Genomic DNA, 23,578 nt, shown 5'->3' on the forward strand with positions numbered 1-23,578 from the left:
TCTATCCACGTAATTGAAGTCCCTCATCCCTGGAATCATTCTTGTAAATCTTTTCTGCACTTTCTCTGAGGCCTTCACATCCTTCCTAAACTGTGGTGCCCAGAATTGGGCACAGTACTCCAGTTGGGGCCGAACCAGTGTTTTATACAGGTTCATCATAATTTCCACACTTTTGTACTCTGTGCCTCTATTTATGAAGCCCAGGATCCCGTAAGCCTTTTTAATTACTATCTCAACCTGCCCTGCCACCTTCAACGATTTGTGCACATATACCCCCAGGTCTCTCTATTCATGCACCCCCCTTTAGGATTGTACCATTTAGCTTATATGTCCACTCCTCATTCTTTCTACCAAAATGTATTACTTCACACTTTTCTACATTAAATTTCATCTGCCATGTGTCCGCCCATTTCACCAGCCTGTTTATGACTTCCTGAAGTCTATCACTCTCCTCCTCACTGTTCACTATACAGTACTTCCAAGTTTTGTGTCATCTGCAAATTTTGAAATTGTACCCTGTACACCCACGTCCAAGTCATTAATATATATCAAGAAAAGCAGTGGTCCAAGAACCGACCCCTAGGACACCACTGTATACATTCCTCCAGTCCGAAAAACAACCGTTCACCACTACTCTCTGTTTCCTGTCACTCAGCCAATTTCGTATCCATGCTGCCACTGTCCCTTTTATTCCATGGGCTTCAATTTTGTTGGCGAGCCTACAGTTGGCACTTTGTCGAACACCTTTTGGAAATCCATGTACACGTCAACCGAATACCCTCATCAACCCTCTCTGTTACCTAGTCAAAAAACTCGATCAAGTTGGTTAAACACGATTTGCTTTTTCCAGTTCTGACGAAGGGTCCTAGACCTGAACTGTTTCTCTTGCCACAATGCTGCCTGACCTGTGTGTTTCCAGCATTTTCTGTTGCTATTGTCTTTAACAAATCACTGCTGGCTTTTCTTAATTAATCCACACCTATCCAAGTGACTGTTAATTTTGTCCCTGATTACTGTTTCTAAAAGCTTCCCCACTACTGAGGTTAAACTGACTGGCCTGTAGTTGCTGGGTTTATCTTTACATTCTTTTTTGAATAATAGTGTAACATTTGCAATTCTCCAGTCCTCTGGCACCACCCCCGTCTCTATGGAGGATTGGAATATTATAGCCAGTACCACTGCAATTTCCGCCTTCAGCGTCCAAGAATGCATCCCATCCGCTCCTGGTGACTTATCTACTTTAAATATCACAGAATCACAGAAACCCCACAGTGCAGATAGAGGCCATTTCGGCCCATCGAGCCTGCACCGACACATATCCCACCTGATCCCTGTAACCCCCACACCAACACATATCCCACCCTATCCCCGTAACCCCACGTATTTAATCCCCCTAACACTAAGGGTCAATTTATCATAGCCAATCAACCTAACCCGCACATCTTTGGACTGTGGGAGGAAACCGGAGCACCCGGAGGAAACCCACGCAAACACGGGGAGAATGTGCAAACTCCACACAGTCACCCGATGCCGGATTCGAACCCAGGTCTCTGGCGCTGTGAGGCAACAGTGCTAACCACTATGCCAACCTTTCTAATACCTCTTTATCAATTTTTATACTATCATCAACTGTCTCCACTACCTCCCCCTTCACTATGTCTATGGCAGCATCCTCTTCCTTGGTGAAGACTTGGTGGCACTTTCACACACTTCAAAAAATACTTCATTGGCTGTAAAGCACTTTGGGACATCCTGAGGTTGTGAAAGGCGCTATATAGATGCAAGTTCTTTCTTTCAAAGCTTCACCCTGTCTTTACCAAGCACCCAGACGTACACATGCCCAATAAGGGTCACTGAACAAAGCCATCAGAAGCAGAAAACTTGCCTGACTTTTTTTCCCATCCCTAATATAGAGACACTGAGGCCAAATGTAAAAAAAAGAACTTGCATCCATATACCTTTCACAACCGCAGGCCATCCCAAAGCGCTTTACAGCCAATGAAGTAGTTTTGAAGTGTAGTCACTGCTGTAATGCAGGAAACACAGCAGCCAATTTACACACAGCAAAGTCCCACAAACAGCAATGAGATAATGACCAGATAATGTTTTTTTCATGGTGTTGGTTGAGGGATAAATGTTGGCCAGGACACCAGAAGAACTCCCCTGCTGTTCTTCAAATAGTGCCTTTTACATCTCATCCAAGACGGCACTTCTGACAATACAATAATAATAATACAATAATACAAATCGCTTTATTGGCATGATAAGGTACATCTTATGTTGCCAAAGCATCAAAATACATTTATGGTTGAACACATAAACGCGGTTCCATTCATACAGTGTATAAACAGGTATATCCCTGAGTTTATAAATATATTTTCGCCTTGTTTATATATACTCTTGTCTTAGTTTACTGGTTGTCCCTCTGTACTGCAATGAAGTGCCAGCCTAGATTACGTGCTCAAGCCTCGGACCGTCTGACTCAGGCAAGAGTACTACCACTGAACCAAGGTTGCTATCTTGTAGCGCCCTTCTCCTCCCACCCCCTAAAAAAAACTGCTGCTCAAGCTGGATTCAGCTAAGAGCATAAACTGGTTTGTACCTTCTTGATCGTTGTGGTTCACCCCACACTTTACAGTGCCACGTTACATGGACCCTCTGAGCCATGGGGAGATCTCGGTGATTAAAGAGTACAAGACTTTACTGCACCTTCAAATAGCAATTAACACGAGTATTACTGGTTGCTAGAATAAACACTACTTTTTCACGTTTTAAGAGGATTTATGCCACTGGACAGCTTTTCCCCGGTATTCATATATTTTAATCTTGCTTAACCCTTCTCAGAAACACACAAACAATCCTGACCTGTTTTCGCATGTTATTCATGACACCCATAAAAGTTGCTAGAAGCTTGGCTTCCTCCCTGGCTGCAAATTTCTTCTCAATTTTCTTCTTGATGGAGCCTTTCTCTGTCCCCACAGACGCCATGGCAACATTGAGGGAGGCCACGAGTCAGGCCAGGCCGGGCCGGGAGGCGGCTGTCACCAGCGATCAGGAACAACTTGCACACGGGATATTTATTATATATATATATATATTTTAAAAAAGCTCACAGGGCCTTCTTCGAGCTGTGGAAATTTTCAGATTATTGGGTACAGTCGCCAATGCTCCCATAGGGAAAGGAGATCATCTCAACCTGCAGGAAATCACTAATTATTCTCATTTAAGGGAGCGGATTGCACGGTGGTGCAATTGTTTCTCTTTGAAGGAAGATTGAAAGCAGAACAAGTTGGGAGTATTTTATGATTGACAAGATGACGGCTGCTCCTTGTTGCCCTGAGTTGGAAGCCGCTGTTATTCGGTCTTTCCACCTCCTCACCCGCTCGCTCAGTTTACACGGAGATCAACAACTAGTGCGGCAAGACGAACCTCCGCAAAAAGAGAAAGAAAATTCAAGCCACAAATAAAATTCCTCGCCCTCAACTCGCTGGCGCCCTCTCAGGATGTCACAGCTACAAGAACCAAGCAATTAGGGTCGTCAGAGTTTCATTTCCCTCTGTCTCTCAATTACAATATCTTGGTTTTTTTTGTCGACTTATTCTCCACAGTATGTTCCAGTAAATGTGTACATTAATGTTACGCTTTTTCTAATAAAGTGTTAAAAAAATCACTAACAAATGCTGGAAATTATTTTCTAGCAGCACCTTAATTACCTGAAGGCTGTCAGGAGGCAAACACACAAGTGATGAAAACAGTAAATATCCTCATTTATCAAAAAAAGTGCACAGCAACTTAATTATAAACTGCTTAACACAGTAAAAGCATACAAGTTGATCTTGAACCACAAATGGGGTGTGTAAGGCCAGAAGAGTGTGGAGTTTAGCCCCATCCTGACTTCAGCCTTAGAAGGGATTCAACCTTCAGGTTGGACAGGATTTCCCCCACCCCCCAAAAATTAATACTTGTGTGATGCGATTAAGGCGAGTTTGATTCTTGCAAGAATTTGATGCTATTGGGAGTTCAGGCTAACACGGTTTACATTTTTTAAGTTAGGCACAAATAGGTGCCAGCACAAGGAGCCCTTGTGATGCACGTGCAGTGGTATATTTGGGCCATCATTGATCCACAATGTATCCAGGGGTAGCAACTTTGCATTAACTGCCAGAAAATTGGCGGGTTGAATTTCCACAGGGGGTTCTCCTGATCATCCGCCATAATTTTGGCAGAAGATCTGTGGAAACCCCAGAGAATACTCTCCAGAATAAGGTCACCCAAAAGGCAGTGCTAGACAGTTCGTGACACAGGGATAACATAGAAAGAAAGAACTGGGTGACCATCTGCACAGGCAACAAAGGAAGACAGAACAAGTTTGCAGACGACACAAAGCTGGGTGGGTGGGTGTGCCGTGAGGAGGATGCAGAGAAACTCCAGTATGATTTGGACAGATTGGGTAATTGGGCAGATGCATGGCAAAAGCAGTATAATGTGGATAAATGCAAGGTTATCCACTTCGGTGGCAAAAAACAGGAAAACAGATTATTATCTGAACGGCAATAGATTGGGAAAAGGGGAAGTGCAACGAGACCTGGGTGTCCTTGTGCACCAGTCGCTGAAGGTAAGCATGCAGGTGCAACAGGCGGTTAAGAAGGCAAATGGTATGTTGGCCTTCATAGCGAGAGGATTTGAGTACAGGAGCAAGGATGTCTTGCTGCAGTTGTACAGGCCTTGGTGAGTCCATACCTTGAGTATTGTGTGCAGTTTTGGTCACCTTATCTGAGGAAGGATGTTCTTGCCATGGAGAGAGTGCAACAAAGATTCACCAGACTGATACCTGGCTTGGCAGGAATGAAGTATGAGGAGAGATTGGGTCGATTAGGCTTATATTTGCTAGAGTTTAGAAGAATGAGAGGGGATCTCATTGAAACTTATAAAATTCTAACAGGACTAGATAGACTAGATTTAGGAAGGATGTTCCCGATGGCGTGGGAGTCCAGAACTAGGGGTCACAGTCTAAGGGTAAGGGGTAAGCCATTTAGGACTGAGATGAGGAGGAATTTCTTCACCCAGAGAGTGGTGAACCTGTGGAATTCTCTACCACACAAGGCAGTTGAGGCCTATTTATTAAATATATATTGAAGAAGGAGTTAGATATATTTCTTAAGGCTAAAGGTATCAAGGGATATGGGGAGAAAGCAGGGACAGGGTACTGAATTTGGATGATCAGCCATGATCTCATTAAATGGTGGAACAGGCTCGAGGGGCCGAATGGCCTACTCCTGCTCCTATCTTCTATGTTTCTATGTAACTTACAGAGGCAGGGAACTGCCTGATGGTACTTAGTGTAGGACAAGTGTGAGCCAGACAATGACTCAGAGAAGGATGAACTTGAATAACATTACGGCACCATGGTACAGTGGTGAAATGTGAGAGGCTCTTGTCCTCGCTCAGGAGGACAGCATGCCTGCTCCCACACCAACCCCTCAGACAATGCCCATCCCGGTACTGGAAAACCATTTCCATGTCTTCGTCTGTAGGTTGGTTGATGGGTTTGCCCCTTTGCATGCCAAAGTTGTGGAGCATGCATGGATGTGCTCAGGGGGCTGTATTGTAGTACGCCTCCAGACCTATCCAGGTAGCAGAAGCATTGCTTGAGGATGCTGATCAGGTCCCTGGTGGAGGCATATCCCATCTCAGCATCTGTGTGGGGGTTCCCAACGGGTGTCATGAGCCACTTCTGCAGGGGATAACCCCTGGCTTAGGTCCTGCCTAGGCCCTACGCTCTGGAATTCCCTCCCTAAACCTTTCCACCACACTCTCCTCCTTTAAGACGCTTCTTAAAATCTACCTCTTTGACCAACATTTGGTCACCTGTCCTAATATCTCCTTATGTGGCTCGATGTCGAATTTTGTTTGATAATGCTCCTGCGAAGCACCTTGGGGCATTTTACTATGTTAAAGGTGCTATATAAATGTGAGTTGTTGTTGTCTCGAAGCAGCCAGCCTCTGACCCGACGGTCTAGTTGGAAGAGAACGGAAGGACTGATGCAGGAAAAAGGCATCATGAGAGCTGTCAAGACAACTACATCCTGGCATGGAGCTACTGCTGGCTGGATTGCTGGATGGTGCCTCTGGGCAGCCTGGTCTTGCCTTCCCTGTTCCACTGGCACTGTGCTCTGAGAGGGAAGGCCAGTGTCCTGGCATGTACTGCTGTCCTGAGTGCTATGTGGCACTTTATCAAACGCCTTTTGGAAAATCCATATACACCACGTCAACTGCACTGCCCTCATTAACAAACTCGATCAAGTTAGTTAAACACGATTTGCCTTTAACAAATCCATGCTGGCGTTCCTTAATTAATCCACACTTGTCCAAGTGACTGTTAACTTTGTCCCTGATTATTGTTTCCAAAATCTTCCCCACTACCGAGGTTAAACTGACTGGCCTGTAATTGCTGGGTTTATCCTTACAACCTTTTTTGAACAAGGGTGTAACATTTGCAATTCTCCAGTCCTCTGGCACCACCCCCGTATCTAAGGAGGATTGGAAGGTTATGGCCAGTACCTCTGCGATTTCATCCTTCACTTCCCTCTGCATCCTAGGATGGTCCTGGTGACTTATCTACTTTAAGTACTGCCAGCCTTTCTAATGCCTCCCCTTTATCAATTTTTATCTCATCCAGTATCTCCACTATCTCCTCTTTCACTATGACTTTGCATCTGTCTTCACCAAGGAAGAAGATGCTGCCAAAGTACTCATTTAGTACCTCAGCCTTGCCTTCTGCCTCCATGCGTAGGTCTCCTTTTTGGTCCCTAATCGGGCCCACCCCTCCTTTTACTACCCGTTTATTATTTATATGCCTATGGAAGACTTTTGAACTCCCTTTTATGTTAGCTGCCAATCTATTCTCATACTCTCTCTTTGCCCCTCTTGTTTTCTTTTTCACTTCCCTTCTGAACTTCCTATATTCAGCTTGATTCTCACTTGTATTCTCAACCTGACGTCTGTCATACGTGCTCTTTTTCTGCTCCATCTTACTCTCTATCTCTTTCGTCATCCAGGGAGCTCTGGCTTTAGTTGTCCTACCTTTCCCCATCGTGGGAATGTACCTCAACTGTACCCAAACCATCTCATCTTTAAAGGCAGCCCATTGTTCAATTACATTTTTGCCTGCCAATCTTTCAATCCAATTTACCCAGGCCAGATCCAACCTCAATCCACTGAAATTTGCCTTCCTCCAGTTAATTATTTTTACTCTAGATTGCTCCCTGTCCTTTTCCCACAGTAAATCTAAACCTTATGATACTATGATCACTGTTCCTTAAATATTCCCCAACTGACATTTGCTTTATTTGACCCATCTCCTTCCCCAGAACCAGATCCAGCAATGCCTCCTTCCTCGTTGGGCTGGAAACATACTGATCAAGAAAGTTCTCCTGAACACACTTCAGAAATTCTTCCCCATCTCTGACATTTATACTATTATTATCCCAGTTTATATTAGGATAATTGAAGTCCCCCATTATTAGTACTCTATGGGGGAAAAATTCAGTTGCTTTAAAAGGGCGCTAACGGGGCGCAAAGCAACTAGCGCCCGGGCGTGGCACCGCCAACGCCTCCCGCGAAATTCAGCGGGGGGTTAGCAGCGGTGGTAACCATTAGCGCCCCGCGGCGTTGCGCCGCCAGCGATGACGTCACCTTCGGTATCGCCCCCCTGACTTACCGCTGGAAGCTATGTCCGACAGGGTCAGGGGGCCTACCAGCGGCCGGGACGGCGCTAATTAAAGGCGAGGTGCCGGGCAGCCATTTTTGTTGCTGGCCGCCTGCCAGCACCTGCCCCCGTTGCCGTCCCCGGCCTTCTGAGCAGCCCTCTCGCAGAGTGCCAGCTGCGCTCCATGAGCCCGGCACGCCTCTTGAGCGCTGGGCTCTTTTGCCGGCACTTCGATCCCTGGTGGCTCAGCTGGGCCCCGGGTCGCCCTGCTTCCCTCTTGGGGCGCTACCGATGAATTTTGGCTGCGGGGGTGCTAATTTTTTGGGGGCGCTAAAAGTTCGTTTCTTTGTAAATTAGATAATTTTTAATATGATAAAACTTTTAAAATGTGCCTATTAGTGCCTGTGCACCTAAGAAAATGAACGCAATTTGAAGAGCTTTCCCTAACTCTGCAAGGGAACAGTAGCATAGTGGTTATGTTGCTGGACCAGTAATCCAAAGACCTGAACTAATAGTCCGGAGACATGAATTCAAATCCCACCATGGCAGCTGTGGAATTTAAATTCAGTTAATTAAATAAATCTAGAATAAAAAGCTAGTGTGGGAGACTACAGTCTCCCGCGTAAAGAAATAGGCAACACAGCGAGCTACAAGAAATAGGTCTTTACTCCAACTCTCACAATACAGTACTGAATTCGTAAAGCCCGCGAGCCTGTGATGACTCACGGATTGGTCACCTGCTGGAACCTGATTGGTTTTCCTTCTCTCAGCAGCAGGCAAGTCTGAACATGCCTTATTCCTCTCAGCTTGCGGGGGATGGGGAATACAGCAGTTAAAAGGGGATTATACAGGTTTATCTACATACACACAGTGTTTCCCCAATGTGGCAACGCCACATATGCCCCCCCAGAATCCTCGTTAACTGTAAAAGTCAGTCTCTGCGGAGGTTTGACCAAACGGCCGTAGCGGCTGTAGTAGCCATCTGGCGTGTGAGGAGGGCTGTCTGGGAGGTCGGCCGGTTGGTTCGTCGGCTGGTCTGCTGCTGGGCTGGCTGGATGGTCTGCTGGTGAAGGTGGGGCAGCGGCCGAGAAGTAAGGTTCTGGCGTGTCTTGGTCCTCTTGTGGGGCCGCCGCCAACGCGGGAGGTCTGCCCCGCCGTGGGGGGAAGAGCCGGACGAAATGGGAAGCTGAGGTCCAGGTGCGCCGGTTTGAGGCGGTCTACTGAAATAAGGTCCGGCTTCCCGCCGACGTCAATAAGAAAAGCTTTGTCCCCAGTCTCCAATACTGAGAAGGGGCCGGTGTATGGTGCCTGAAGCGGGCCTCTGTGCGCGTCCCGGCGCACGAAGACGAACTCCGCATGTCATAAGTCCCGAGGCACGTAGGACGGCTGCGGGCCGTGTTGCGAAGTGGGCACTGGACGGAATTGCTGGGCCGCGTCCTGGTGCAGGGAAAGCTGTCTGGCGGCCGACCACGGCTCCGTTGTCAGGGGGAGGAAGTTGCCTGGTACTCTGAGCGGTTGGCCGTAGACCATCTCGGCCACAGAGGTCCTCTTTGGGCGCGGTGCGCAGTCCCAGGAGGACCCAGGGTAGTTTGTCGATCCAGCTGGTGTCGACCAGGCTGGCGCGGAGGGAGGCTTTCAAGGAACGATGAAAGCGCTCGCAGAGCCCGTTGGCCTGCGGGTGGTAGGCTGTTGTCCTGTGCAACTTGGTGCCGAGGCTGGCGGTGATGGCATTCCACAAGTGGGAGGTGAACTGGGGGCCTCTGTCCGAGGATATGTCGGTCGGCACGCCAAACCGGGCCACCCATGTCGAGACGAATGCTCGCGCGACGTCGGTCGTGGTGGTGGAGGCGAGGGGAACCGCCTCGGGCCATCTAGTGCTGCGGTCGACGATCGTGAGCAGGTGTGTGAAACCGTGCAACGGCGGCAAGGGGCCTACCAGATCGACGTGGACGTGGTCGAAACGCCTCTTGGGCACCGGGGAACACTCCAATGGCGCCTTGGTGTGCTGCTGGACCTTAGCGCGCTGACACGCCACGCATGTGTTGGTCCAGTCTCTCACATCCTTGTGGAGTCCAGGCCAGACGAACTTGGCGGACATGAGTTTCTGAGACGCACGCATCCCTGGATGTGAGAGGCCGTGGATGATGTCGAAAACTTGCTTGCGCCAGGCGGATGGGACGACCGGCCTAGGCGAGGGGACTGAGACGTCGCACAGGAGGGTTGTGCCGGCTGCGTGGAAGTGGATGTCGGCCAGAGTGAGGCTGGTGGTTGACGTCCTGAGGGCCTGGATCTCCGCGTCGGCGGCCTGGTCTCTCGCCATGCTGGCGTAGTTGACGCCCAGGTGCACTGCGTGGAGCAAGGGTCTTGAGAGGCAGTCGGCCACCAAATTGTCCTTGCCGGCGACGTGGCGGATGTCCGTGGTGAACTCCGAGATGAAGTTGAGTTGGCGCTGTTGGCGCGCGGACCAGGGTTCGGTTACTTTGGCCATGGCGAAAGTGAGCGGCTTGTGGTCCACGAATGCGGTGAACAGCCAGCCTTCCAGGAGGAAACGGAAGTGCCGGATTGCCAGGAACAGGGCCAGGAGCTCTCTGTCGAACGTGCTGTAGGCCTGCTCGTTCTTGCGCAGCTGTCGGCTGAAAAATGCCAGTGGCTGCCACGCGCCTTCGACCCACTGTTGCTGGACAGCGCAGACGGCGTAATCCGAGGCGTCCGTGGTGAGGGCGGTCTTGGCGCCTGGGATGGGGTGGGCCAGTAGTGTGGCGTTGGCCAAGGCGCTTTTGGTCTGGTGGAAGGCTGTCGCCATCTCGCTGGACCAGGTGAGTTGCTCTTTGCCCATTTTGCCCCTGGTGGCTTCGTAGAGGGGGCGCATGAGTGAGGCGGCCTTGGGCACGAAACGGTGATAGAAATTGACCATCCCCAAAAATTCCTGCAGCGCCTTGACCGAGGTGGGCTGGGGAAAGTCCGCCACCACCTGCACCTTGGAAGGTAGGGGAATGGCTCCCCTTGGCGAGATTCTGTGGCCGAGAAAGTCAATTTGGGCTGCTCCGAACTGGCATTTGGCCAGGTTGACGATAAGCCCGTGTTGGCTGAGGCGCTGGAAAAGAGAGCGCAAATGCGTGATGTGCTCGGCCTTGCTGGTGCTGGCCACGAGGATAGCGTCCAGATAGACGAACAGGAAGCTCAGGTCCCATAGGACGGAATCCATGAGCCGTTGGAAGGCCTGTGCGGCGTTCTTGAGCCCGAAGGGCATGCGCAGGAACTCGAACAGTCCGAACAGTCTTCTGGACGTCTGCGTGGTGGACGGGGACCTGATGGTAGCCGCGAATCAGGTCGACCTTGGAAAAGACGGACTTTCCTGCTAGGTGTGCCGAGAAGTCTTGGATGTGCGGAATGGGCTATCTATCGGGCGTGGTGGCGTCGTTGAGCCGTCTGTAGTCGCCGCAGGGGCGCCAGCCACCGCCCGGCTTGGGCACAATGTGGAGGGGGGACGACCAGGGGCTGTTCGAGCGGGGCTGCCCAGTTTTTCCATCGTGGCGAATTCTTCCTTGGCCACCGCCATCTTGGCTGGGTCCAGGCGTCTGGCTCGGGCGAACACTGGTGGTCCCGTAGTGGCGATGTGGTGCTCGACACCATGCTTGGCTGCCGCGGCTGAGAAGGTCGGTTGTGTGAGCCTCGGGAAATCTGCGAGTAGGCGGGTGTAGTCGTCATCCGCCGGGGCAGAGCAGGACCCGACGAGGGCCGGGCTGTTGCTCTGCTGGCAGGCCAGTGAAGCGAAAGTTGCTGCGTCGATCAGGCGCCTGTCGCGGACGTCGACCAGGAGTCCGTGGGCGCAAAGAAAATCGGCGCCCAGCAAGGGATGTGCCACCGAGGCCGTCACGAAATCCCACGTAAATCGCTGGCTGTTGAAACAAACCTCGGCCCGTCGCTTCCCAAAAGTAGCGATGGCTGCGCCATTTGCCGCCACGAGGGGTGGGCCGCTGCAACCTGCCTGGATGTCGAGCTGGGAGGCAGGAATTATGCTGCATTGGGCTCCGGTGTCGCAAAGGAATCTGCGCCCTGAAAGGGAGTCGGTTATGTACAGCAGTTTACCTGCGGTGCCGATGGCCATCGTGGCGGCGGGGGTGCGGTCGCGCGGGCCTAGACGGCGGCGCGGGGCTGGCACGTTGGGCCGGGCGGCCATCTTGGTTTGATCGAAAGAGCAGGGTGCTCTGCAGCGTTGGGCTTTGTGGCCGAAACGCGCGTGGTAGTAGCATAGTTCTGCGGGCTGGCGTGGCGGCGCGCGCTCGGTGGTGTCGGGGAGCCTCGCGGTTGCACAGCCGAGTTGGGCGACGGCAAAGACTTTGTCCGCGGCGGCTGCCAGTTGTACGCAGTCCGTGATCGGGGACCCCGCGAGGGCAGTCTGTACCTGCTGAGGAAGCAGGCTGAGGAAAAGGGCCCGAAACAAGAAGCACTGCGGTTCAGAGCCCAGGAGCGCAAACATCCGGCTCATCAACTGGGTCGGGGTAGAGTCGCCGAGGCCTGGTAGTGAAAGAAGCCTACGGGCCCTCTCCTCCCCAGACAGGCCGTAAGTCTGCAGCAAGCGGCCTTTAATGGTTGAGTACTTGCCGGTCTGTGGTGGGTTCCCCAGCAGGTCGAGAACTTCGATGGTGGTGGAGCTTGCTAGTGCTGAGACTACGTGGAGGTACCTTTCTTCATCGTCTTGAGCCCTGCGAAGGGTGAATTGGGCCTCCGTGTGCGCGAACCAAGCTGGTGCTTGGTGTTCCCAGAAGGTGGGGAGCTTCAAGAATGCGGCGCCGGCCGACATCGGGCTGCTGCTGGTTGCCGTCGGGTCGTTGCTGGCCTCTGTAGGGCTACATGAGTCGGGGGCTTCGGCCGCCGACATTCGGGGTCACCAATGTGGGAGACTACAGTCTCCCGCGTAAAGAAATAGGCAACACAGCGAGCTACAAGAAATAGGTCTTTACTCCAACTCTCACAATACAGTACTGAATTCGTAAAGCCCGCGAGCCTGTGATGACTCACGGATTGGTCACCTGCTGGAACCTGATTGGTTTTCCTTCTCTCAGCAGCAGGCAAGTCTGAACATGCCTTATTCCTCTCAGCTTGCAACTGTTTTGCGGGGGGAGGGGAATACAGCAGTTAAAAGGGGATTATACAGGTTTATCTACATACACACAGTGTTTCCCCAATGTGGCAGTATCAGTAATGGTGACCATGAAACTATCGGATTGTTGTAAAAACCCATCTGGTTCACTAATGTCCTTTAGGGAAGGAAATCTGTCGTCTTTACGTGGTCTGAACTTTATGTGACTCCAGACCCACAGCAATGTGGTTGACTCTTAACTGCTCTCTGAAATTGCCCAGAAGAAACAATAATATGAATAAAACCGGACAGACCAACTGACTTCGGACACGACAAAGGTACACCCAGCCCAGTTGACCCGGCAAAGTCCTCCTCACTAACATCTGGGGACTTGTACCAAAATTGGGAGAGCTGCCCCATAGACTAGTTAAGCAATAGCCTGACATAGTCACACTAGCAGAAGTAAACCTTTCAGCCAATGTCCCAGACTCCTCCATCACCATCCCTGGGTATGTCTTGTCCCACCGGCAAGAGAGACCCACCAGAGGTGGTGGCACAGTGGTATAAAGTCAGGAGGGAGTGGCCACGGGAGTCCTCAACATTGACTCCGGACCCCATGAAGTCTCATGTCTTCAGGTCAAACATGGGCAAGGAAACCTCCTGCTGATTACCACCTACCGCCCTCCCTCAGCTGATGAATCAGTACTCCTCCATGTTGAACATCACTTGGAAGAAGCACTGAGAGTAACAAGGGTACAGAATTTACTCTGGGTGGGGGTCTTCAATGTCCATCACCAAGAGTGGCTCGGTAGCACAACTACTGACTGAGCTGGCCGAGTCCTGAAGGACATAGCTACCAGACTGGGGCTGCAGCAGATGGTGAGAGAACCAACATGAGGGAAAAACCTACTTGACCTCGTCCTTACCTGTCGCAGATGCATCTGTCCATGACAGCAGTGACCACCGCACAATCCTTGTAGAGACGAAGTCCCGTCTTCACACTGAGGACACCCTGCATTGTGTTGTGTGGCACTACCACCATGCTAAATGGGATAGATTCAGAACAGATCTCGCAGCTCGAAACTGGGCATCCATGAGGCACTGTGGGGCAGCAGCAGCAGAATTGTATTTCACCACAATCTGTAACCTCATGGCATATCCCTCACTCTACCATTACCATCAAGCCAGGGGACCAACCCTGGTTCAATAAGGAGTGTAGAAGAGCATGCCAGGAGCAGCACCAGGCATACCTGAAAATGAGGTGCCAACCTGGGGAAACTGCAACACAGGACTACATGCATGCTAAAAAGCAGAAGCAGTATGCTATAGACAGAGCTCAGCAATCCCACAACCAACGGATCAGATCCAAGCTCTCCAGTCCGACCACATCCAGTCGTGAAAGGTGGTGGACCATAAACAACTGACGGGAGGAGGAGGCTCCATGAATATCTCCATCCTCAATGATGGCGGAGACCAGCACACGAGTGTAAAAGTCGAGGCTGAAGCATTTGCAATCATCTTCAGCCAGAAGTGTTGAGTGGATGATCCATATCAGCCTACGCCCACCATCACAGAGGCCAGTCTTCAGCCAATTCGACTCACTCCAGGTAACATCAAAAAATGGCTGAGCGCACTGGATACAGCAAAGGGTATGGGCCCTGACAATATCCCAGCTGTCGTGCTGAAGACTTGTGCTCCAGAACTAGTCACGCCTCTCGCCAAGCTGTTCCAGCTACAACACTGGCATCTACCCAAAAATGTGAAAAACTGCCCAGGTATGTCCTATCCACAAAAACAGGACAAATTCAATCCGGCCAATCACCGCCCCATCAGTCTACTCTCAATTATCAGCAAAGTGATGGAAGGTGTTGTCGACAGTGCTATCCTCCCTCAGCCTCTGCACCAAGCGACTTCTCATCCTCGGTGATTTCAACATCCATCTCTCTCCTCTGAGTTCACTAGCCTTCTATCCTCTCTTAATCTCTCCCTCCATGTAAACTCCCCAACCCATATTCACAGCCACCCCCTCGACCTTGCCATCTCATGTGGCCTCGCTACTCCCATCGCGTCAATCGCAGATAAGGCCATCTGTGACCACTTCCTTGTATCGCTCTCCATCCACATCCACCTTCCACTGTTCCCACCCCCCCCCCACCCCCCCCATACCTAACCTTACCTCCATCTGTGTCCGCCTCTGGAAAAAACTCTCTCCCAACTCTCTTACAACTGCACTTATGAAATCCCAACTGTCCAGCATTTGGCCCTCCATTCACCACGAAATTTCTGCAGCTACCGATCTGCTCAACCACATCTTCACCACCGCCTTTGATGCCCTAGTCACTATTAAAACAATTACTCTCTCTCACCCTGGCCGTTCCCCCGGTACGGCCCTCATCTTCACTCCCTTAAGTCCAAGGGACGCAGACTTGAACGGATATGGCGGACAACTGGTTTAGCCAGTCACCGCCAGTTAGGCTGAACCACATAAAGCATTATTGGGTCCTGCTCTCGTCTGCCAAAATTGCTTACTATTAAAGAATCATTCTGGAATGCAAAGATAAACCCCGGCTTCTATTCTCCACTGCCAACCGTCTTCTTAAACCCCTCTCCCCTGTCTCCTCCATCCTCACTTCTGACAACAAGTGCGAGGAACTCATGGACTTCTTTGTGTCTAAGATTGAGACCATCTGTTCAGCTGCCTCTACCACTTCCCTTCCTTCCCCTAGCCCACCGGGCCAAACTTCCTCTAAGGTTCCCCCCGTCCCTATCCCTGAACTCACATCTTTCTCCAGTTTCTCTCCGATCTCCCCTCATGACCTCGCTATGCTCATCTTGTCCATTAGACCCACTTCCTGCTCTCTCGACCCTATTCCCACTAAACTGCTGACCACCCAACTTCCTTTTCTGGCTCCCATGTTAGCTGATGTTGTTAACAGTTCTCTCTCCTCAGGTATTGTCCCCCTCTCCCTCAAATCTGCCGCCATCACCCCTCTCAAAAAACCAACCCTTGATCCCTCCATCCTTGCAAACTACCACCCCATCTCCAACCTCCCTTTCCTCTCCAAAGTCCTTGAATGTGTTGTCGCCTCCCAAATCCATGCCCACCTTTCCTGCAACTCCATGTTTGAATCCCTCCAATCAGGTTTCCGCCCTTGCCACAGTACTGAAAAGGCTCTCATCAAAGTCACAAATGACATCTTTTGTGACTGTGACAAATGTAAACTATCACTCCTCGTCCTTCTTGACTTGTCTGCAGCCTTTGACACGGTTGACCACTCCATCTTCTCCAATGCCTCTCCACCATCGTCCAGCTGGGTGGGACTGCACTCACCTGGTTTCATTCTTATCTATCTAATCATAGCCAGAGAATCACCTGCAACGGCTTCTCTTCCCGCTCCCATATCATTACCTCTTGTGTCCCCCAAGGATCTATCCTTGGCCCCCTCCTATTTCTCATCATCTACATGCTGCCCCTTAGTGACATCATCCAAAAACACAGCATCAGTTTCCACATGTATGCTGATGACACCCAGCTCTACCTCACCACCGTTTCTCTCGACCCCTCTACAGTCTCTAAATTGTCAGACTGCTTGTCCGACATCCAGTTCTGGATGAGCAGAAATTTTCTCCAATTAAATATTGGGAAGACCGAAGCCATTGTTTTCGATCCCCGCCACAAACTCCGTTCCCTAGCCACTGACTCCATCCCTCTCCCTAACATCTGTCTGAGGCTGAACCTCACTGTTCGCAACCTTGGTGTCATATTTCACCCTGAAATTAGCTTCCGACCACATATCCACGGCATAACTATGACTGCCTATTTCCACCTCCGTAACATCGCCAGTCTCCGCCCTTGCCTCAGCTCATCCGCTGCTGAAACCCTCATCCATGCCTTTGTTACCTGTAGACTTGACTCCTGGCTGGCCTCCCACATTCTACCCTACGTAAACTTGAGGTCATCCAAAACTCGGCTGCTCGTGTCTTAACTCGCACCAAGTCCCGTTCACTCATCATCCCTGTGCTCGCTACATTGGCTCCCGGTTAAGCAACGCCTCAATTTCAAAATTCTCATCCTTGTTTTCAAATCCCTCCATGGCCTCGTCCCTCCCTATCTCTGTAATCGCCTCCAGCCCCACAACCCCCCTCCCGCCCCCCGCCCCCCCCACCCCCGAGATATCTTCCCTCCTCTAATTCTGCCTTCTTGAGCATCCCTGATTAATTGCTCAACCTTTGGTGGCCATGTCTTTTGTTGCCTAGGCCATAAGCTCTGGAATTCCCTGCCTAAACGTCTCCGCCTCACTACCTCTCTTTCCTCCTTTAAGACGCTCCTTAAAACCTACCTCTTTGGCCAGGCTTTTGGTCACCTGCCCTAATTTTCTCCTTGTGTGGCTCATAAGAACATAAGAAATAGGAGCAGGAGTAGGCCATTTGGCCCCTTGAGCCTGCTCCGTCATTCGATAAGATCATGGCTGATCTGGTCTTGGCCTCAACTGCACTTTCCTGCCCGCTCCCCATAACCCTTGACTCCCTTATCGTTCAAAAATCTGTCTATCGCCACGTTAAATATATTCAATAACCCAGCCTCCACAGCTCTCTGGGGTAGAGAATTCCAAAGATTCACAACCCTCAGAGAAGAAATTCCTCCATATCTCCGTTTTAAATGGGTGACCCCTTATTCTGAAACTATGCCCCCTAGTTCTAGATTCCCCCCAAGGGGAAACATCCTCTCTGCATCTACCCTGTCAAGCTCCCTCAGAATCTTATACATTTCAGTAAGATCACCTCTCACTCTCCTAAACTCCAATGAGTATAGGCCCAACCTGCTCAACCTTTCTGCATAAGACAACCCCTTCATCTCAGGAATTAACTTAGTGAATCTACTCTGAACTGCCTCCAATGCAAGTTTATCCCTCCTTAAGTAAGGAGACCAAAACTGTATGCAGTACTCCAAGTGTGGTCTCACCAACACTCTATACAGTTGTAGTAAGACTTCCCTACTTTTATACTCCATTCCCCTTGTAATAAAGGCCAACATTCCATTTGCCTTCCTAATTACTTGCTGTACCTGCATGCTAACCTTTTGTGTTTCATGTACAAGGACCCCCAGATCCCTTTGTACCGCAGTATTTTGTGGTCTCCATTTAAATAATAATTTGCTTTTTTATTTTTCCTACCAAAGTAGATAACCTCACATTTTCCCACATTATACTCCATCTTCCAAATTTTTGCCCACTCACTTAACCTATCTATATCCCTTTGCAGATTATTTGTTTCCTCTTCATAACTTGCTTTCCCACCTATCTTTGTATCATCAGCAAATTTGGCTACAGTACACTTGGTCCCTTCATCCAAGTCATTAATATAGATTGTAAACAGCTGAGGCCCCAGCACTGATTCCTATGGCACCCCACTAGTTACAGTTTGCCAATGAAAATGACCCATTTATCCCGACTCTCTATTTCTGTTAGTTAGCCAATCCTCTATCCATGCTAATATATTACCCCCAACCCCATGAGCTCTTATCTTGTGCAGTAACCTTTTATTTGACACCTTATCGAATGCCTTATGGAAATCCAAATACACTACATCTGCTGGTTCCTCTGTATCAACCCTGCTCGTTACATCCTCAAAGAACTCTAGCAAATTTGTCAAACACGATTTCCCTTTCATAAAACCATGCTGACTCTGCTTGACTGTATTATGATTTTCTAAATGTCCTGCTACTACTTCCTTAATAATGGACTCCAGTATTTTCCCAATGACAGATGTTAGGCTAACTGGTCTATAGTTTCCTGCTTTCTGTCTACCTCCTTTCTTGAATAGTGGGGTTACATTTGCGGTTTTCCAATCTGCTGGGACCTCTCCAGAATCCAGGGAATTTTGGTAGATTTTTGTCTTGTAATACACCTGTGAAGCGCCTTGGGACACTTTACTATGTTAAAGGCACTATATGAAATAAAGAATAGATTGGCTTTCCAAAGCTAGGCTTTATTAACTTTAAAATCAGCAGCATATCTTTCCATATCCAGTCCCAACTAAAGCTAGAAAAGGACTGAATTTAAGGTAGCCACAACACATCATGTGATCATCAACTACCAATGAGATTACAACACATATCCCAAGGCAGTTAACAAACGAATCACAATACTTTTACTAATCAAGGAATAATCACCACATTCACCCCTCCTTTTAAAATATACTCCAACCTAATAACTTTTACAATTTACAATTAATTATTTACAACTAAACTATGCACGAGAATAAAACTATTTACATAATACAATACTAAATGAACAACAACAAATAATAACATTACGCATAAGTATTAAGTATCTCTCAACTAAAACAATATACTATAATATTTCAACAATTTTTAAAACATTACTATCAATTTAAAAGTCCATTTTCAATCGGTCGACCGGATATCTTGTTCGTGTCGACCTTCTTAACCTTGGTGAAATTCCTTGCCCTCCCACGCCAGAAGGCACAGAAGTATCTTCAACAGGAAGGCTATCCATATCCCGATTCTCAACGGTTTCCGGATTAGAAATCCCATCAGAAGATGAACTGGGACGGTCATAAACATCTATCAAAGGCTGACTAATAGAAGTATGATTATCTGCAATCGGATTGGAAATATTCGTAGTATCTGTAACAGCATCCACATTATCCGAATCATGACCATTATTAATATCCTCAGAAGAGGGCTGGCCCCCACAAGGAGCCAAGTCTTTAATTGAAACAGTACTTTCTTTCCCATCTTGGAATCGAATATGAGCATATTGGGAATTTGCCTCCAACAGCTCCACCTCCTCCACCAAGGGGTCATATTTTGACAATCTAACATGGCGTCGAAGCAACACAGGTCCCTGCATAGTAAGCCATGAAGGTACCGAATATCCCGCAGTAGATCTCCGCGGATAGTTAAAGAGCCTTTCATGGGGGGTCACATTAGTAGCCGTTGAAATCAATGATCTAATGGAATGCAGGGCATCAGGCAGCACCATTTCCCACTGTGTATTCTTAAGGTTCCGGGATGTCAACGCCAACATAACTGCCTTCCAGATCACCCCATTGTATCGTTCACACTGTCCATTACCCTGGGGATTATACGGGGTAGTTCTACTAGTAGAAATTCCCCGACTCTGAAGGTATTCCTTCAACTGGGAAGACATAAAAGAACTTCCCTGATCCGAATGGATATACGCAGGCATCCCAAAGATGACAAAAAGTTGAGTCAAACATTTAATAACTGTAGCAGCTGATACATCTGCACAAGGAAAAGCAAAGGGGAACCTTGAAAACTCGTCCACAACAGTAAATATATATCGGTTTTGAGTAGTTGAAGGAAGAGGCCCCTTAAAATCAACGCTCAGACGTTCAAAAGGAGAAGTAGCCTTTATAAGATGAGCTCGTTGAGGCTTAAAGAAATTCAGTTTACACCGAGCACAGATAGAACATAATGAAGTCATCCGCTTGACGTCTTCAACTGAAAAAGGCAAGTTCTTACTGCATACAAAGTGTATCATCCTCGTAACCCCAGGATGACATAAAGCATTGTGAAGATTAATAAGCGTATCTCCGTGAATCACAGAACAATAAGCCCTCGACAGTGCATCAGCAGCAACATTATCCTTCCCCGGACGATAAACTATGTCAAAATGGTAACATGCCAACTCAATCCTCCATCTCATTATTTTATCATTTTTAATCTTTCCAAAATGTTTAACATCAAACATAAAGGACACAGATTTTTGATCAGTTACCAACGTGAAATGTCGCCCCGATAAATAATGTCTCCATTTACGCAATGCTTCTACTATTGCGTATGCCTCTTTTTCTATTGAGGAATGTCTTTTTTCACTATTATTCAAAGTACGTGAGAAAAAGGCCACAGGTCTTCCATTTTGGTTCAAAGTAGCCCCAATTGCAAAATCCGAAGCATCCGTCTCAATCACAAAGGGAACCTGCTCATCAATGGAATGCACAACTGCTCCTAAAATATCCTTTTTTAAATTCTCAAAACATGTCCTGGCCTCCCATGATAGAGGATATGTCGTAACCCGAATAAGAGGCCGGATCTTCCGTGAAAAATTTGCAATCCAATTAGAATAATAAGAAAACAGTCCAACAACTCGTTGCAAAGCCTTAGAATTAGTAGGACAAGGTAAATCGATCAATGGCCGCAGACATTCTGGATCTGGTTTAATCTTATTTCCCGAAATAATATACCCCAATAGATTTACCTCAGTAGTCGAAAAGATACATTTCTCTTTGTTAAAAGTTAAACCAACTTTTTCCGCAGCTTGAAGGAATCTTTTCAAATTAGAATCATGCTCCACCCTTGATTTGCCACACACTGTGATGTCATCTAAGTATGAAAAGGTGTCAGAGAGGGAGTTATCACTTATAAAAGCATCCATTGCCCGTTGAAAACAAGCAACACCATTAGTAACACCAAATGGTATTCGGCAAAACTGATACAGCTTTCCACCAGCCTCAAAGGCCGTATATGGTTGATCCTTCTTAACAATAGGAATCTGATGATAAGCACTCTTTAAATCAATAGTGCTAAAAACTTTATACTGAGATACTTTATTGATAAGCTCATCAATCTTAGGCAAAGGGTACGCGTCTAATTGAGTATACCTATTAATAGTTTGGGAATAGTCTATCACCATTCGTTTCTTGTGTCTCTCATTAGTCATGACAACTACCTGTGCTCGCCAAGGCGAACAACTAGGTTCAATGATTCCTTCCAATAAGAGACGTTGAACTTCAGAATTAATAAATTCTCTATCCTGACTACTATATCTTCTTGACTTGGTAGCAATTGGCTTACAATCCGACATCAAATTGGAAAAAAGTGATAATGGAGGAATAAAGAGGCTCCAAATGAAAGACTAAGAGACTCGTGTAACTGAAGCACATCATGTCCAATCAAAATATCCGCACAGAGAGGCGTATATCAGTATACGTATTACCTAGAAGAACCATTTTCACAAAGCAACAACCAGCTATTTGTGAAGTAAGGGTCATCTGAGCCATACACACCTGATACGTAACAGGCGAAATTTTCAAATGCTTCTCCTTCGCAAACTGAAGACTTATAAAACTCTCAGTACTGCCCGTATCTATAAGGGCCTTCACTTCCAACCCATTAACTTGAGCCGTAACTATAGCTTTGTTTAGGCCATGAGCAAATGCAGCAGAAATTGATGCAATAAACGCCCTATCTAAAGGCTGAATAGTCACAGAAGAGGTAGTGGAGGAAGACCCTCCCACACCAGGAGAAGGGAAGGTAATTGAACCTGATGATTTGCACACACGTGCATAATGACCTCTCTTGCCGCATTTACTACACACAGCCTCCCGAGCAGGACACTTCAGACGAGGGTGCCGGATATTCCCACAAAAATAACACTTCTGAATCCTAGAGGCAACGGCCGCCGAAGTAGAAACTGTTTCAAAATCTAGTAAACCACTCCCATTAAGTCCACATAATTCCTTTTCATCCGAAACTGCCGAAACCATAGTCGCAGGCCGATTAAAAAGAGCATAAGAATCCAAACTTCTCTGAGCCACATCCAATGTAGAAGCTTGTTCAAAAGCACTTTTAAGATCCAGAGTCTTATTTTCTAACAACCGCTGACGAATTGATCTAGACAGTAATCCATTAATAAAAGCATCCCGTACCGATTCGTCCTTATATTCTTCAGCCGTCACAGCCTTATAATTACAGTCAACACTAAGGCACCGAAGTGCTTGTAAATAAGTATCCAAAGATTCTCCCGCCTGCTGCCTACGGGCAGATAGAAGATGACGTGCAAATACCTCATTCTTTGGTTTAACAAAAATCTTTTCCAATGTAGAAATAGCCTCTTCATAAGTTTTACAGTGCAAAATATATTTATATACATCCGAGTCAATGTAGTTGATCAGCATATTCAGCTTATTTAGAGCCTCTTGATCCAACACGCCCAAAAAGTTTTTAAATGTACAATACCAATGTTTCCATTTATCATCCACTCCAGCAGAATTGGGGTCAGCCTTGAATCGTTCTGGTTGAAGATATCGCTCCATTCTAACATAAAGTTGATAAATTGGAATAAAGAATAGATTGGCTTTCCAAAGCTAGGCTTTATTAACTTTAAAATCAGCAGCATATCTTTCCATATCCAGTCCCAACTAAAGCTAGAAAAGGACTGAATTTAAGGTAGCCACAACACATCATGTGATCATCAACTACCAATGAGATTACAACACATATCCCAAGGCAGTTAACAAACAACGAATCACAATACTTTTACTAATCAAGGAATAATCACACTATATAAATACAAGTTGTTGTTGTTGTTGTTATGAGACCAACTCAAATGGCTTTGTAATTGAAAAGTATTCACACAATAAGGCCATCTAGGATTCATTCAACTGTAGATACGTCAGCTGTGGAATGTGATTTTCAATTGATCAAACAGTATGCCGATTATACCCAATTCAACAAAGAGCCTGCAGTAAGACAAACTAAAAGCAGGTCACTAAACAGCAATCATGAGCAGGAACTCGAGGTGATTCCCGTCCCCTCCCTCAGGCACCAATGTTCATTTCACTGCTGACCTGACTGAGATCAGCTAACTCAGCAGAAATCAGGAATCAAACCTGAAATCTTTCTGCTCTGTAAAGCTTAGTACCACACAAGACATACATTTACCCACAAAGCATGTTCTCTTATAAACATTACTTGAATTAATGCATTTTGCGAGAAACCAGGCTGCTAGTTTTATTTG

General features: G+C 47.7%; 1 protein-coding gene across 1 annotated transcript in view; it reads right to left on the reverse strand.

Moving 5' to 3' along the window:
* Positions 1-3,481, reverse strand: part of klhl7 (kelch-like family member 7) — a 59,103-nt gene extending 55,622 nt beyond the window's left edge. The window contains exon 1 of the mRNA XM_085988457.1: positions 2,866-3,481. Within this exon, the coding sequence (XP_085844583.1) occupies positions 2,866-2,988 (123 nt within the window). The 5' untranslated portion in view covers positions 2,989-3,481. The remainder of the gene's footprint in view (positions 1-2,865) is intronic.
* Positions 3,482-23,578: the final 20,097 nt, after the last annotated feature.

The sequence above is a fragment of the Somniosus microcephalus genome, chromosome 5, assembly GCF_052327205.1.
Source record: "Somniosus microcephalus isolate GS21.2 chromosome 5, FLI_Smic_1.0, whole genome shotgun sequence".
Lineage (NCBI taxonomy): Eukaryota > Metazoa > Chordata > Chondrichthyes > Squaliformes > Somniosidae > Somniosus > Somniosus microcephalus.